At 42.0% G+C, this 17941-nt stretch overlaps 1 protein-coding gene across 1 annotated transcript in view; it reads left to right on the top strand.

Annotated features, from left to right (window-relative positions):
• The window catches only part of igf2r (insulin-like growth factor 2 receptor), a 254891-nt gene that overhangs the window by 60450 nt on the left and 176500 nt on the right, over window positions 1-17941 (top strand). The window contains exons 5-7 of the mRNA XM_068044624.1: window positions 5568-5697; window positions 10516-10633; window positions 16949-17063. Of these exons, the coding sequence (XP_067900725.1) occupies window positions 5568-5697; window positions 10516-10633; window positions 16949-17063 (363 nt within the window). The remainder of the gene's footprint in view (window positions 1-5567; window positions 5698-10515; window positions 10634-16948; window positions 17064-17941) is intronic.

The following is a 17941-nucleotide window of genomic DNA, read 5'->3' as shown; positions in this document are numbered from 1 at the left end:
AGTATAGGTAAATCGCTGTTTCACCTGGAAAGTGTGTTTTGGAGCCTTGGATGCTGAGGAGGGATCCTTAACAATGAGATCATTTATTAATCCCACCTCATTACACAACACCAAATCTAGAAGAGCCTGCTCCCTGGTTGGTGCCACAACATATTGCTCCAAAAAACAATCTCTAATACATTCAATGAACTCTCCCTCGAGGTTACTCTTGCCAATTTGACTAATCCAGTCTATATGCATATTAAAATCACCCATGATTATTGCCATACCTTTTCTTACAAGCCCTCAGTATTTCCTGGTTTATACTGTGACCCACTGCGGAACTACTGTTTGGGGACCTACAGATTAGTCCCACCAGTGACTTCCTTCCCTTGCTATTTCTTATTTCTACCCAGACTGATTCTACGCCTTGATCTCCAGTGCCTATATAGTTTCTCACTACAGCACTGATCTCTTACTTCACTAGCAAAGCTACACCACCACCTTTTCCTTCCTGTCTATCCTTCCGAAGTACAGAGTACCCTTGGATATTCAATTCCCAACCCTGGTTTCCCTGCAACCACGTCTCCGTAATCACCACTAAATCATGCCCATTTTTCTCTATTTGCGCTGTTAACTCTGGGGTGGTCCCAGCAGATTGGAAAACAGCAGATGTGACGCCACTGTTTAAAAAGGGAGGTAGACAAAAGATGGGGAATTATAGACTGGTTAGCTTAACCTCTGTAGTGGGGAAGATGCTTGAGTCTATTATCAAGGAAGAAATAGCAGGGCATCTCGATAGAAATTATCCCGTTGGGCAGACGCAGCATGGGTTCATGAAGGGCAGGTCATGCTTGACAAATCTTTTGGAATTCTATGATGACATTACGAGCAAGGTGGACAATAGGGACCCAGTGGATGTGGTGTACCTAGATTTCCAAAAGGCCTTCGACAAGGTGCCGCACAAGAGGCTGCTGAATAAGATAAGGATGCATGGCGTCAGGGGTAAAGTATTAGCATGGATAGAGGATTGGTTGACTAACAGGAAGCAGAGAGTGGGGATAAATGAGTGCTATTCTGGTTGGCAATCAGTCACTAGTGGTGTGCCTCAGGGATCGGTGTTGGGACCGCAATTATTTACAATTTATATAGATGATTTGGAGTTGGGGACCACGTGTAGGGTGTCAAAGTTTGCAGATGACACTAAGATGAGTGGCAGAGCAAAGTGTGTAGATGACTGTGAAACTTTGCAGAGGAACATAGATACATTGAGTGAGTGGGCAAAGGTCTGGCAGATGGAATACAATGTTAATAAATGTGAAGTCATTCATTTCGGTAGGAGTAACAGTAAAAAGGATTATTACTTGAATGGTAAAAAGTTGCAGCATGCTGCTATGCAGAGGGACCTGGGTGTCCTTGTGCATGAATTGCAGAAGGTTGGTCTGCAGGTACAGCAAGTAATTAGGAAGGCAAATGGAATTTTGTCCTTCATTGCTAAAGGGATTGAGTTTAAAAGCAGAGAGGTTATGTTGCAGCTGTATAAGGTACTGGTGAGGCCGCACCTGGAGTACTGTGTGCAGTTTTGGTCTCCTTACTTGAGAAAGGATATACTGGCACTGGAGAGGGTGCAGAGGAGGTTCATTAGGTTGATTCCGGAGTTGAGGGGGTTGGTTTATGAGGAGAGACTGAGTAGATTGGGATTATATTCATTGGAATTCAGCAGAATGAGGAGGGATCTTATAGAAACATATAAAATTATAAAGGGAATAGATAAGATACAAGTAGAGAGGATGTTTCCACTGGCAGGTGAAGCTAGGACAAGAGGGCATAGCCTCAAGATTAGAGGGAGCAGATTTAGGACTGAATTAAGAAGGAACTTCTTCACCCAGAGGGTTGTTAATCTATGGAATTCCTTGCCCAGTGAAGTAGTTGACGCTTCTTCAGTAAACGTTTTTAAAGCTAATGTAGATATCTTTTTGAACAATAAAGGAATTAAGGGATACGGTGAGAGCGCGGGTAAGTGGACAAGTCCACGAAAAGATCAGCCATGATCTTATTGAATGGCGGAGCAGGCTCGAGGGGCCGGACGGCCTTCTCCTGCTCCTAGTTCTTATGATCTTATGAACTCAATTATTTTATTCCGAATGCTTCATGCATTCAGATACAAAGCCTTTGAGTTTGTTCTATTAAATCTCCCTACTCTTGTATGGTTCCTTGGTGCAATATGATGTTCACATGTTCTGTCCCTTCCTTTTATTTTCTGGTAACAATCAGCCTCACCACTAACCTGCGCTTCTGCCTTCTCCTTTTAATTCCTATTTTTCCATGCACTGAACCCTTTCCTCCCCCCCCCCCCACTATTTAGTTTAAAGCCCTATCTACAGCCCTAGTTATGCGATTCGCCAGGACTCTGGTCCTAGCATGATTCAAGTGGAGCCTGTCCCATCGGAACAGCTCCCTCCTTCCCCAGTCCTGATGCCAACATCCCACGATTTCGAACCAATTTCTCCCACACCAATCTTTGAGCCATGCATTTACCTCTTTAATCATATTGACCCTTTGCCAATTTGCTCGTGGCTCAGATAGTAATGCAGAGATTATTACCTTTTGGTTTTGCTTTTTAATTTAGCCCCTAGCTGCTCTTATTCCCTTAGCAGAGCCTCTATTCTCGTTCTACCTATATCGTTGGTACTTACGTGAACCGCGACAACTGGATCTGTCCCCTCCCACTCCAAGTTCCTCTACAGCCCAGAAGAGCTATCCTGAACCCTGGCACCAGGTAGGCAACAGAGCCTTCAGAACTCTCGATCCTGGCTACAGAGAACAGTGTGCCCCGAACTATACTATCCCCGATTACGACTACATTTCTCTTCCTCTCCCCCCCCCCCCCCCCCCCCCACCCCCCCACTTGAATGGCTCCCTGTACCACGGTGCTGTGGTCAGTTTGCTCATCCTCCCTACAGTCCCTGCTCTCGTCCACACACTGAGCAAGAATCTCGAACCTGTTGGACTAGGACAATGGCTGAGGCTTCTGCAGCACTACCTCTTGGATCCCTCTACCTGCCTCATTCATAGTCACACCCTCCTGTCCCTGAACACTCGCCGAATTCAAGGTAGTTAATCTAAGGGGTGTGACTGTCTCCTGAAACACAGCGTCCAGGTAACACTTCCCCCTCCCTGATGTGTCGTAGTGTCCGAAGCTCAGACTCCAGCTCATCAACTCTGAGCTGTAGTTCCTTGAGCAGCCAACACTTGCTACAGATGTATTCAGGAACCACAATGGAGTCCACCAGCTCCCACATCATGCAGGTACAACACATCACCTGGTCCTGCACCTCTATTTTATATAATTAGATTTTAATTTGTTTAAATTTCCAATAGGTTTTTAGTTTTTTTAATCCGCTTTAGTCTTTAGTTTATATACTTATAAGGCAATCAAGTCTTGCTCTATGTTGATTCAATTAAATTAAAGACTTACCTGAATACTGACCCCAGCTGCTTTCCGTTTCTCTGCTCTCACTGTTCAATATGACGCCACTCTGTTACTTCTCTTTTGTTTTCCCCCAGCTCCTCGGGCTGTTCTGGCTCCGCTCCCCTCTGTTTCTCTCCCACACAGGTTTTGGTGTGCTTTTTTTATACCTCCGGCCTTGCTGCTCTAAGGGCTCCGCCCCAACTATTTACAATCTATATAAATGACTTGGATGCGGGGATAGAAGGTACTATAGCCAAATTTGCAGATGACACTAAAGTAGGTGGGACAGTAAGTTGCAATAAAGAAATAAGAAATCTACAAATGGATATTGATAGATTAGATAAATGGGCCAAAATTTGGCAGATGAATTTTAACGTGGATAAGTGTGAGGTTATCCATTTTGTTCGGAAGAATAGAAAGGCAAATTATGTAAATGGAGAGAAACTTCTGTGTTTCGGTGCAGAGGAATCTGGGTGTCTGTGTACATGAATTGCTGAAAACTAGTGTGCCGGTACAGCAGGTGATAAGGAAGGCAAATGGAATTTTGACATTTCTTGCTAAAGGGATAGAGTATAAAAGTAGGGAAGTGTTGCTGCAACTGTACAAGGCATTAGTGAGACCGCATCTGGAGTATAGCGTACAGTTTTGGTCTACTTACTTGAGAAAGGATGTAGTTGCATTGGATGCATTCAGAGGAGTTTCACTAGATTGATTCCAGAGATTGGAGGGGGGTGGGTGGGGGGGCTTGTCTTATGAAGGGAGATTGAGCAGTTTAGACCTTTACTCTCTGGAGTTTAGAAGAATGAGAGGAGGTCTAATTGAGGTATATAAGGTGATTAAAGGGATTGACAAAGTAGGCGTAGAGAAGATGTTTCCTCTTGTGGGGCAATCTAGAACGAGAGGTCATAGTTTTAGGATAAGGGGTAGCAGATTTAAAACAGATGAGAAATTACTTCTCAAAGGATTGTGAATCTGTGGAATTCACTACCCCAGAGTGCAATGGATGCCGGGACATTGCGTAAATTTGAGGAGATAGACAGATTTTTAATTAGTAAAGGGTTGAAGGGTTATGGAGAAAGGGCAGGAAAATGGAGTTGAGGTAGAAGGTCAACCATGATCTAGTTGAATGGCAGAGTAGGCTTAAGGGGCCAAATGGCCTACTGCTCCTATTTCCTGTGTTCCGTCCTCTCTCTCCACTCCATTATAATTAAACACAATCTGAGCATTAAAAAAAAGTAGTTCTCAATACTCAATAGTAAGTCGGTTGGTCACAGTAGAAACAAGTTAGAAGAACTTCCAAACAAGTCTACGTGCTCTGCTTCCTCCCATGTAATCGGATCTGGAGAGCTCTACCTTTTATGCAGCAGTTTCTCTCCATTCGGACTGTGACCTATATGCTTTCCGTGCTCCAATTTTAAAGGTCCCAAGTGATTGATTGTATTTAATTTCTTAAAAAGCCACCATTGTGACCCTGTCAGACTTTCGGTCCCATTACTTGCTCGACCCATGAGTGACACTACGGGTGAACAACTGGAAATGTTTGAGATTTATTTGATGCTTCAGAAAATGGTCTTGCTTATTTTACTCAGACTATTTGCTCAGTGATTCTGTTCATGAACAGGTATTCACTTGATTGTCAGAATTGCTGGCAGTTTGAAGCTGTGGATCTTTAAAGCTGATTATTGATGATTTTTAGTATATTTTTATCTGTTTTAAAGCAGACTCTTCTAAATAATCAACGTGAATAGGCCGTTTAAATGTTTTATCCACAATATTTTGAAATTTCCAAAATATTTTGCTCAAAATACATTAAGGCCAGTTTTTGGAAACTCATTGGGAATGTACGTCAGAAAATTGCAGGCCTGCTCCCCTCATTTTACATCCATTACTTTTAATGGATGGAAAAATGCAGGAATTACATCTTCAGTTTCCCAATGTGCAAAGCTGATTGATTAGGATTCCTGCACACAACATACATTCATCAAATCAGCAGTTTTAGTTTTTTTTTAATGTGTATTGTTCATTAGTCTAATTGTCACATGTTCACTAAATATTCCATAGATGGTCCTTACATCTTTAAAGACCCGTTTACTAATGTTCACTTAACTTTTTTAAGGTTCCTTGTTATGTCTTTGATGAAGTTGGGAAGAAACGTGATTTGAATCCACTGATAAAGATGTTGGGAGGCTATTTGGTCGATTCTTCTGAGGATGATGATTTCTATATCAACATTTGTAGAGATATAGGTCAGTTAACTTTTCATTTTCAATTAATGAATTTTTCCTGCTTACATAAAGTTTATGAACTTTGTACCCCATTTACTTTGCCACTAATTGCAGTTTCTGTCAAACTAGGTCTTCCTGTCTCTCGGGAAATCAAAAAAGATGTAAAGCCATTTAAGATAGAAAGGAGGGAAATAATTGGTGAACTAATAAAACTTTGATAGGATAGAACCTCTGGTCTGGATGATTGCTTCCATGTATATTAAAAGTTAGGGAAGAGATAGAAAAGAGACAAATACAGAAATATAAAATTACACTAGAAAAGGTGCCCTCAGATTGGTGCCAGCTGATGTGATTCCTATATATAAAAAGGAGGTTATTCCCTGAACTTGTTCTAAAGACCAATTATCTTAACGCTGGTAGGACAGCTAATGGAATCCTTACTCAAAGATTCAAAACAAGCATCTAGCAGCTGAAAATATAGTAGTCAGCATGGATTCCAAAAGATTAGGTCATGCTTGACCAACCTTACTGAATTTTCTGAAGAAATAACAGAAAGGGTGGCTAAGGGTAATCTAGTAGAAGTAATATATTTGGATTCCAAAAAGCCTTTGATATAGTGCGGTATAGTAGACTTGTGACTAAGGCCGGACCATGAGCCAGGGGCAAGTAGCAGAATGGATAGCAAGCTGGTGACAAAACAGAAAACGGTGAGTAGGGGGTTAAAGTTAGTTACTCAGATTGAAAAATTCTGGGAAATGGTGTTCCACAAGGATTGGCGCTGGAACCATTGTCCACTATTCACATAAATGATTTAGACTCTGGAGATGTAAGTACAGTTTCAAAATTTGCAGATGACACCAAATTGGGGCCTATAGTTAATACAGGTGAGGACTGCTGCAAAATACAGTAAGACATCATCAAACTTGAACAGCTGCATAATTGGCAAATGAGCTTCAATGTTAAGTGTGAAGTAGTGCATTTTGGTAGGTAGAATAAGGAGGCTATATGCTCCTTGTAAAATTGTCCAAATGGGTAGAGGAACAGAGGGATCTTGGGGTACAGATTTACAAATCAATAAAAGTAATGCAGGTTAATAAGGCTATTAAAGCAAACAAGACATTGGAGTTTATTTCTAGAGGGATAGAATTGAAAATCAGTTATGTTAAACATGTACCAACCCTTGGTTAGACCACACATGAATACTGTGTATAATTTTCTGGCCTCCATATTATAAAAAAGATAGAGGCACTGGAGAAGGTGCAAAAAAAGTACTAGAATTATACCTGAACTGAAAGGTTATACCTGTCAGAAACAGGCTGGGATTCTTTTTCTCTAGAATAGAGAAGACTAAGGTGAGTTTTTTTTTATTTCATGAGATGGGGGAATCGCTGGCAAGGTCAGCATTTGTTGCCCATCCCTAATAATAGTCCTTGAAAACTGAGTGGCTTGCTAGGCTATTTCAGAGAGCAATTAAGAGTCAGCCACATTGCTGTGCGTCTGGAGTCAAGTGTTGACGAGACAAGGTAAGGATGGCAGATTTCCTTCCCTAAAGGACATTAGTGAACCAGATGGATTTTTACAACAATCGACCATGGTTTCATGGCAGCATTACTGACATTAACTTTCAATTTCAGATTTTATCAATGAATTTAATTTAACTTCTGCCAGCTGCTGGGATGATATTTGAACGAGTGTCTCCAGGGCTAACGCCTGGGCCTCTGGATTACTAATTCATTGACTTTACTACAATGCCACCATCTCCCAGTAAGATTACAAAAGGGATTGATAGCATAGACATAAGATGTCTTCACTTGTGCATGAGTCCAGAACTAAGGGCCATAAATAAAAGATAATCACTAATGAATCCAATAGGACATTCAGGAGAAACTTCTGTACCTAGAGAGTGAATAGAATGTGAAACTTGCTACTGTAAGGAATTGTTGAGGGGAATAGCATAGATGCATTTAAGGGGTAGTTAAATAAGTACATAAGGGAGAAGGGAATGGAAGGATATGTTGATGGGGTTAGATAAAGGAAAGGAGGAGGAGGCTTATGTGGAGCATAAACACCGGTACGGATCTGCAAGCGCTGGAAATACTCAACAGAACAAAGCAGCATCTGTGGAGAGTGTAACAGCATTAACGTTTCAGGTTGATGACCTTTCATCAGAACTGGAAAAGTTAGAAATGTAATAGGTTTTAAGCAAGTGAAAGGGGGCAGGATGGGGAAAAAGAACAAAAAGGACATCTGTGATAGGGCAAAAGACAGGAGAGATGAAATGACAGGTATTGGTGGTGTAGGGCCAACGAGAGTGGTAATGGGACAAGTAGTGTCTAAAAGAGATGTGAATAGCAAAATGATGACTAATATCCGAAAGCTAAAACTAGAGAAAAATGAGTGTAAAACTAAAACCTGTAAAGCAAAAGGAAACTGTGTTGTCCGAGGTTATGATCTAAAATTGTTGAACTCAGTGAGTCCGAAAGGTTGTAAGTGCTTAATCAAAAGACAAGATGCGGTTACTTGGAGCATACACTGAGCTTTATTGCCTTTGGCCTTCTGCAGTGTTCCAAGAGAGGTCAACATGAGACTAAGGTGAATTAAAATGACAGGCGACTAGAAGGTCAGGGTCACGCTTGTGGACTGAACAGTGTTGTTCCACAAAGCGGTCACCTGATCTGCATTTGGTCTCCCCAATGAAGAGGAAACTGCATTGTGAGCAGCGAATACAAATAAAAAGTAACACGTCACTGTTTCACTTGCAAGGAATGTTTTGGGGCCTTGGATGGTGAGGTGAAAGGGCAGTTCTTGTATTTGCATAAGGATTGTTGGAGGTGATTGAGTGCACCAGGTCCCTTCAGAATGCTGAAAGGGGAGAGAAGATGTGTTTGGTGGTGGAGTCATGCTGGAGGTGCTGGAAATGGCAGAGGATGATCTGTTTAATATGGGAGTTGGTAGGGTGGAAGGTGAGGACAAGGAGAATCCTATCCTGTTCCTGGGAGGGAGACAAAGGGATGAGAACAGAAGTGTGGGAAATTAGACAGACATGGTCGAGGGCCCTGTCAACCACAGTGAAGGAATCCTCAATTGAATAAAAAGGAAGATATTAAAGCACTGATATGGAAGGTTGCATTATATGATGCAGATGATCGGTATTTGTGCAATTATTATATAACAGCTTACACAGAAGGACAGCAGTTGAACAAAATAACACCTTTCATATTCATTTAATCCCACAAGAACTTGGAAGGTCAATTTACAATCTGACGAAGCCTAGCCAAGTGTTGAGTTTCCCACAGTGGTTTTAGATCAATTCATCATACAAAATAGTGTTTTCTCAGTTTGAAATGTAATTATTTGTAGGCTCTGAGTATTTCAATAAATCTAGTATTCACATCGCACATGCAAAACCAATTTTGACTCATCAGTACCTTGGGAGGAAGCCAAACCTTAAAATTGTTTTGTATGTATGCTGCTGAATTGAATTTCAAACTTATACTGAAATGATAATGTAACACATTGTCGTCAGAATATATGCATTGGAGACAGAGAAATTGGGAGAATGAAATGGAGTGCTTACAGGAAGCGGTGTGTGAGGAAGTGTAGTTGAGAGCTGTGGGAATCGGTGGGGTTATAGTGAATATTGGTTGATAGCCTGTTCCTAGAATGGAGACCAAGTAGTCGAGGAAAGGAAGAGTCATAGATGGATCATGCGAAGGTGAGAAGGCTGGAAATTGAAAGCAAAGTTGATGAAATTTTCCAGTTCAGATCGAGAGAAGGAAACTGCACTGATCGTCATCTATGTACCAGACAAAGAGTGAGGGAGGGGCCCCAAGTAGGACTGGAACAAGGTGTGTTCCACATATCCCACAAAAAGGCAGACATAATGTGTACCTATAGCAATACATTTTTATTTGGAGGAAGTGAGAAGGAGAAGTTCAATGTGAGAACAAGTTCAGCCAGGCAGAGGAGGGTGGTGAAGTGGAGACTGGTTGGGCCTCCATTCAAGGAAGAAACGGAGAGCCCTCAGACTGTGCTGGTGGGTTTGGCGGTGTGGAGAGATTCGACATGCATGGTGCAGATGAGATGGTTAGGGCCAGGAAATTGGAAACTGTTTAAAGTGATGGAGGACATCGTAAGAGTCATGGATGTAGATGGGATGAAATCAGTTCAGCGAGGTGTGTCCTGTTTGTGGATGTTGGGAAGAAGGTAGAAGCAGGCTGTTTGACGTTGGGGGACTATGAGGCTAGGATTACACCCTTCCGGGTTCAACAGTTTCAGACTGTAACCTCTGCTCCTGTTTTTTGTTTCCTTTTTCTTTGCAAGTTTTGATTTTACACTCATTTTTCTCTTGCTTTGCTTTTAGATGGTAGCTGTTCATCATTCTGCCATTCATATCTCCTCTAGACACATTGTTTGTTTCTTTACTTGTCCCTTTGGCCTTGCACCAGCAACTTTTTGTCTCTGTCTTCCACCCTATCACAGACCTTCCCTTTTGTTGTTTCCCCGCCCCCCCACCTCCCCCCTCACTTGTTAAAACCTATTTCATCAGAACTGGGAAAAGTTAGAAATGTAAGGTCTCAGACCTGATATATTGATTATTTCTTGCTCCACAGATGCTGCCTAACCTCCTGAGTATTTCCTGCTTTTTCTGTTTCAATTTGATTTCCATCATTCACTGTATTTTGCTTTTCTACTGATGCATCTTAGGCAGAATGGCCCATTTCTGTGCTGTAAATACTTTTGCAATACTTTGTAACTTTGAAATGAGGTAATATAGTGCCAGTAGAGTTTTCAGTTCTGCTAGATTTAATAGTATACTCTTGCCTATTTAATTGTCAGCTCCTTCAGACAAGACCTCCGCATGTAAATCTGGCAGCAGTGCCTGCTTACTGAAAGGATCCACTGCATTTGATGTTGGCCAACCAACAGGTGCTTTAAAACTAGTTGGTAAAGACAGGTATGCAACATATCTTCAGAATTTCCCATGCAACCCTTGTTTACCTGCATTTATGTGATACATATTTTTAAAAACTTGGAGCTGTTTTTACCCTATTACATTGAAACTATTTAGTGAGAAACTTCAATTGTAATCTGAATTCTGATAATTAGACCTTTTTTAAACAGTGAGCCATCTGAGGCCATGTATGATGAAGTGAGAACTACAGTATTTGTTCGTAAATGTATCGATGAATTTCTTGTAAGATATTGGACTTTCAACTACAAAAAGACATGAGGATAATCTTTTTTTTTAGAAGCCTGAATTTTCTCATGTAATTCTAATATACTTTTAGTCAGGTCATTGCTTTGCAGTTTTCCTAATCCAAGTTGCATTTTATCTTTGAATACAATTTGTGGTTAACCTAATGTAATAGTCATATTTTCTATTACTCTGCCTTTCTCTGAAGTCTTTGGAATGATGTACATTGTCTCGATTGTCTGGGTCCACTTTAAGTCTACAAATAGAAGTGGAAATAAATATGAAATTGATATTGGAACGAGGCTAGGAAATTACATAAACATTTGGGAACTGAATGCATGCTTAGATGTTCATTGTGAGTATATTCAGACACAGGTCTCTGCCTCCCAAATGTCAACAACAGTGTACACAGAGGCGGTAGTGCCAAGAAAGAAGCACACAGAATTTGGAATCTATTAACTTTGGACTGCTCCAATTATCTGCCTGATCAATTGGGTTGCAAATCTGAGGCTGTTTAATTGGCTGAGGATTGCACCCTGTGGTCTGGATTTAATGGGCTCCATGGAGGCGCAGGGGACCCATAGAATTGAGGCGGGGTGGGGGGGTGGTGGCGGCGGAGTGCCTGTTTGCCTTCCTGCCGCACCTGATTAAGTTGGGCATGGGAAAGAATGCCAGCAGCCTTTCTGTCCAGAGGCCAGTTGAATCCCTTAAGAGGCCTATTAGCCAGTAAAGGGCCTCTTCCTGCTGTTGCTGGAAACCCAATAAAGCAAGGAGGCTTCCTGGGGTGGGGGGGCAGCATCATCCCTGAATACTACACCACCGCCCCCCCCTTTCCTCCCCCCCCCCCTCTCCCCCCACCCCCCCCCCCCCCCTCCCCCATCCCCCCTTGCCTCTGTCTGCTTTACTGGCCCTGGTGACCCCACCTCACTAACCTGAGGTCTAGATGTTCAGCGTGGTTCCAAGGCCTCATATAGTACTCACAGTGGCCACTGCTCCTGGTGGCACTGCTGATATTTCTAAGCTGCCCGCAGCTCTTGGAGATTGAATCTCTGTCTTTAAAGGGACTGGGATCCCATCGCCGGGCAATTAATTGCATGAGCACTGTTAAATAGAGCCAAGGGTGGTGGTGGGGGGTGCAGTGAGGGGTCTCTGGCCGAGGCAGGGTTCCCATTGCCTTTTCTGCCTGGTGTCGGGACCCCGCCAGCTCCACTCAAACCTGCTGAAGCCACCTCCCATGCACAAATGACTGACTATGTAATGCCATTCCACCAAAATACTGGCAATACTGCAATGTTGCAGCTGTTGGGGAAACCAGAGAATCTGGCTGCCTATTAATAGCAGTTGATTTCTCCAGCACTGGGGAGAGCCCCGACAAGAGAGGTGTCTCGGTTTGTCTCTAGCAATCCTAGTAGCTTGGCTAATGGAAGTTGGTATCTTTGGAATACAGAATTTTATCTCTTACTGATAGAGTAATGAAGGCACTACTGCAGAGCTTGTTCATGTTTTCTCCGCAGACTGTAGTTTGTTGGGGAAAAATAAAGACTCTATAGTGATATCTACAGTACCGAGCCAGATAACCTGGAACTGCACAGTTCAGGATGAAAGGTGTAAGTGGGCTGGTTTATGTGGTCAGTGGCAAACATTGGGCTTGCAATCCCCATAGTCTTTCTGGGTAGTGGAGGTTCTTAGCCAACCCCCCTCATTATTTCTGCCACAAAATCTCACCCAATGCATGTCTAATACAGGTTTGAAGTTAAAACATAAGAATTAGGAGCAGGAGTAAGCAATTCAGCCTTTCGAGCCTGCTCCGCCATTTACCATGATCATGGCTGTTCTCCTCTTGGCCTCAACTCCATTTTCCTGCCCATTCTCCATAACCCTTCAACAATTTACTAATTAAAATTCTGTCTATCTCCTCAAATTTACTCCCAATGTCCCAGCGTCCACAACACTCTGGGGTATTGAATTCCACAGACTCATGACCCTTTGAGAGAAGTAATTTCCCCTCATATCTGTTTTAAATCTGCTACCCCTTATCCTAAAACTATGACCTCTTGTTCTAGATTGCCCCACAAGAGGAAATATCCTCTCTACGTTTACTTTATCAATCCCCTTAATCATCATATATACCTCGATTTGATCTCCTCTCATTCTTCTAAACTCCAGAGAGTAAAGGCATAAACTGTTCAGTCTTTCTTCATAAGACAAACCCCTCATTTCTGGAATCAATCTAGTGAACCTCCTCTGAACTGCCTCCAATGCAACTACATCCTTTCTCAAGTAAGGGGACCAAAACTGTACGCAATACTCGGGTGCGGTCTCACTAATGCCTTGCACAGTTGCAGCAAACTTCCCTACTCTATTCCTTTAGCAATAAATGCCAAAATTCCATTTGCCTTCCTTATTACCTGCATACTAGTTTTCTGCAATTCATGCATGAGGACACCCAGATTCCTCTGCACCGAAGCACTCTGATGTTTCTCTCCATTTAGATAATTTGCCTTTCTATTCTGACCAATATGGATAACCTGACACTTATCCACGTTAAAATTCATCTACCAAATTTTGGCCCATTCACCTAACCTATCCATATCCATTTGTAAATTTCTTATTTCTTTATTGCAACTTACTATCCCATCTATTCTGGTGTCATGGGCGGCACAGTGGCGCAGTGGTTAGCACCGCAGCCTCACAGCTCCAGTGACCCGGGTTCAGTTCTGGGTACTGTCTGTGCGGAGTTTGCAAGTTCTCCCTGTGACTGCGTGGATTTCCGCCAGATGCTCTGGTTTCCTCCCACAGCCAAAGGCTTGTAGGTCGATAGGTAAATTGGCCATTGTAAATTGTCCCTAGTGTAGGTAGGTGGTAGGAGAATGGTGGGGATGTGGTAGGAAATATGGGATTAATGTAGGATTAGTATACCCCTAGTGTAGATAGGTGGTAGGAGAATGATGGGTATGTGGTAGGGAATATGGGATTAATGTCGGATTAGTATAAATTGGTAGTTGTTGGTTGGCACAGACTCGGTGGGCGAAGGGCCTGTTTCAGTGCTCTAAATAGAATGAATAAATCTGCAAATTTGGCTATAGTACCTTCTCTATCCCTGCATCCAAGTCATTAATATAGATTGCAAATAGTTGGGGCCCAAGGACCGAACCCTCTGGCACCCCACTAGTTACATCTTGCCAACCAGAAAAGGACCCATTTATCCCGACTCTGTTTTCTGTTGGTTAGCCAATCCTCTATCCAAGCTAATAAATTGCCTCTAACCCCATGTGATCTTAGCTTGTGTATTAACCTTTTGTGCGGCACCTTATCAAATGCCTTCTGGAAGTCCAGATATACTACATCTACAGGATCCCCATTATCCATTTTACTTGTTACATTTTCGAAGAACTCTAGCAAATTGGTCAAACACTATTTACCCTTCATAAAACCGTGCTGACTCTGGATTGCGTTTTGACTTTCTGAATGTCCTGTTATTAATTCCTTAATAATGGATTTTAACAATTTCCCAATGACAGATGTTAAACTGGTCTATAGTTTCCTACTTTCTACTTCTGTCCTTTTTTGAATAAGGGTGTTATATTCACTTTTTTCCAATCCACTGGAACCTTTCCCGCATCCAGGGAATTTTGGAATATTATCACCAATGGATCTGCTGTCTCTCTGTTGCCACTTCCTTTAAGACCCTAGGATGTAGGCCATCAGGCCCTGGGGATTTGTCTGCCTTCAATCCCAATAGTTTGCTCAGTACATTTTCCCTAGTGGTGGTTGTTCCTCCCTTCCTATAACCTCTGCATTACTTGTTGCTATTGGGATGGTACTAGTGTCCTCCACCGTGAAAACTGAGGCAAAATACTGATGTAGTGTCTCCGCCTTTTCTGTGTTCCCCACCATTAACTCCCCAGTCTCATCCTCCAAAGGACCAGCATTCACTTTAGCTACTCTCTTCCCTTTTATATACTTACAGAAGCTTTTGCCGTCTGTTTTTATTTTGTGCTAGTTTTCTTTCATAATTTGCCCTTACTCTTTATTTTTTTAGTAACCCCTTGTTGATCTTTAAAAGCTTCCCAATCTTCCAGCCTGCCACTGCTGTTTGCAATATGGTATGCCTTAGTTTTTGTCTTTGTTACCCTTAACTTCCTTGCTTAGCCATGGATGTTTTTTCCCCCCTCTTACAATCTTTCTTCTCTGGAATATATTTTAGTTGGGAGGATTTGAATATCTCAAACATCTGCCACTGCTCATCAACTATCCTACCTTTCAGTCTTCCAGCCCAGTCCACTAGGACCAGATCTGTCCTCATGCTTAAGTAATTACTTTTATTTAACTCCAGAACGCAAGTGCGGGCCTCCAGTTTTCCGCCCTCAAACTGAATTTGAAATTCTAGCATGCTATGATCACTCTTCCCTAGAGGATCCTTAACTATGAGATCATTAATTAATCCCACCTCATTACACAATACCAAATCTAGAATAACCTGCTTCCTGGTTGGTTCCACAACATATTGCTCCAAAAAACAATCTCTAATACATTCAATGAACTCTCCCTTGAGGCTCCCCTTGCCAAGTTGATTAGTCCAGTCTATATGCGCATTAAAATCACCCATGATTATTGCTGTATCTTTCTTACAAGCCCCCAGTATTTCCTGGTTTATACTGTGCCCCACTGTGGAGCTACTATTTGGGGACCTATAAGATTGCTCCCACCAGGGTCGTCTTTCCCTTGCTATTTCTTATTTCTACCCAGACTGATTCTGCATCTTGATCTCCAGTGCCTATATCATTCCTCGCTTGAGTAAATTTGTTTTGATTCAGCTTCCGTGGAATGCCTTGGAATTTTTATTACACCAAGCACAGTATATAAATGAATGTTGTAAACTTAATTTAGGACCGGACACAACACGATCACCATCTGAAATTTGGTTTGCATTTGTATATTGAGCACTGTACTCAGCGAGTTCTCGGCTTCTAAAAATGCAGTGAGGTTTGCCCAAGGTTTCTAGTTTTTACGGTATTTTAATGTTGCAGTGAAGAAAATTACCCTTCCCCAACTGAATTCTTCATTATGCACTTGTTGAGATTACATTTCACTACGTTTTGGTCTTCGCAGGCTATTGCCAATACAATCTTGACTTTTACCTCCTTGATACTTTTTCTTTCCAGTTACTCACTTTTTTTCCCTTCACCCTCTTCTCTCTACTTTTAACCCCTCCACCCTGTTTTTTAACATTGCTTTCTGTGTTTTTGTGTGAATGCGCACATTCTCTTGCACCCCCCACCTCCCCAGACTCCTGGTCTGCTTTTTCGCTATTTGTACGTTGTAGAACATCCAAGAAGCCATAATTTGGAACACTAGGGTTTCTACAACTTCATTATTTTTACCCATTGTTATGTCCGAGCCATAGCTTTGATTTACAGTGTTGGCATTTTTATTGAGAAGTTGGGTAAACTGTTGGAAAGTTAACTTTAAACCCACCAATGATTTTAGTGAGTTTATCCAGTGAGTTTCGGAATTATTCAAACCAGAAGAAATGCAGGCTAAATATCAGGACTATGCTGTTAGCCGATCTCAGCAGGGACAATAGAGATGCTAAACTTGGCTTCAGCATTCCAGAGAAAATGGACTAAAATGCCCACTTCCGATGGGCATCCAGTGACTCTTAACAAAAGTTTGTGTGAGAGATATTGGTGAGGGCCAGATTGCGCACTGCTGTGATGTTGTGTATCCAAATATCCTGACAGTGCTCGTTGTTGAGACTCACTCATAAAGCCATTATTGTGCATGGCATGAGAGAGCTGGTGGCCATGGGACTGTACTCCAGGAAGGAGTTGACCTTTTCTGAAGGAGAGAGAATTAGCAAAGTGAAAGAACTGTGCTAACTTTGTAGATCAGAAAAAAAACAGTGGTCTTTCATAAAGTTTTTTTCTCACAATTCCTTGGTCTTCATGTCAAGAGCCCTGTTTTCTAAATTTCAAAGTGCTTTTATTTTAAACTAGTTATAGCATCACCTTGTACAAGTAAAGCTCAAAGGCTTTGGTGAGATTTTTAAACACCTTCTTCAATTTGTTTCAGGTTAGTACTTCACTATGCCAAAGAATATACTGGAGATGAGAAGTCACCAGCATTTTGTGGCGAGCATAGGCCTGCGGTCACCATTACTTTAATCTGCCCCTCTGGAAGGAGAGAGGTTTGTAAATAAGCTGAAAACATTTGTATTAAAATGGAAAGCTAGTCTTTTATTGGTGGGTGGGATGATAGTTCTGTTTCTTTCTCTCAACTCAACCTCCATAAGTTGAAGGCAGGGTTTTGGTAATAGATTTTTTCATAGTGGTTGCTGCTTTTTTTTAGGCTTATTTGATATCTGCCCAATTCTGCTTCCTTAGTAGAATATCTACCTTCTGTCAGATTTTTCATTTGATACCCAGACAACAAGTTGTAAAAGAGTGGTACATATCTCCAGGACTGTTTTGTGAGCTTACCTTTTTGAGCGTTTTGGCACTTAATTGACCCTCAAGCCTGCTCTGCCATTTAATACAATCATGGCTGATCTTCTGGCTCAACTCCACTTTGCTGCTCACTCCCTATTGCCCTTGATTCCTTGAGAGATCAAAAATCTGCCTATCCTAGCCTTGAATATATTCAAGGATGGAGTATCCACAACCCTGGGGCTAGAGAATTCCCAAGGTTCACAACCCACTGAGTGAAGAAATTTCCCTTCGTCTAAGTCCCATATGATTGATCCCTTATCCTGCGACTGTGCCCTCATGTTCTAGATTCCCCAACTATTGGAAATAACAAGTGTCGACCCTATCAAGCCCTTTCAGAATCTTGTATGTTTTAATGAGATCACCTCTCGTTCTTCTAAACTTCAGAGAATATAGGCCTAATTTATTCAGTCTCTCATCATAGGCCAACCCAGGAACCAACCTAGTGACCCTTTGCTGTACAGCCTCCAATGCAAGTATATCCTTTCTTAAACACGGAGACCAAAACTGTGCACAATACTCCAGGTGTGGTCCCACCAAACGCTATACAGTTTTAGCACGACGACTTCATTCTTGTATT

The sequence above is a fragment of the Heterodontus francisci genome, chromosome 13 (assembly GCF_036365525.1).
Source record: "Heterodontus francisci isolate sHetFra1 chromosome 13, sHetFra1.hap1, whole genome shotgun sequence".
NCBI classification, from domain to species: domain Eukaryota; kingdom Metazoa; phylum Chordata; class Chondrichthyes; order Heterodontiformes; family Heterodontidae; genus Heterodontus; species Heterodontus francisci.
Note: the sequence above shows the minus strand (reverse complement) of the source record. Positions and strands in the feature narration are given on the sequence as shown.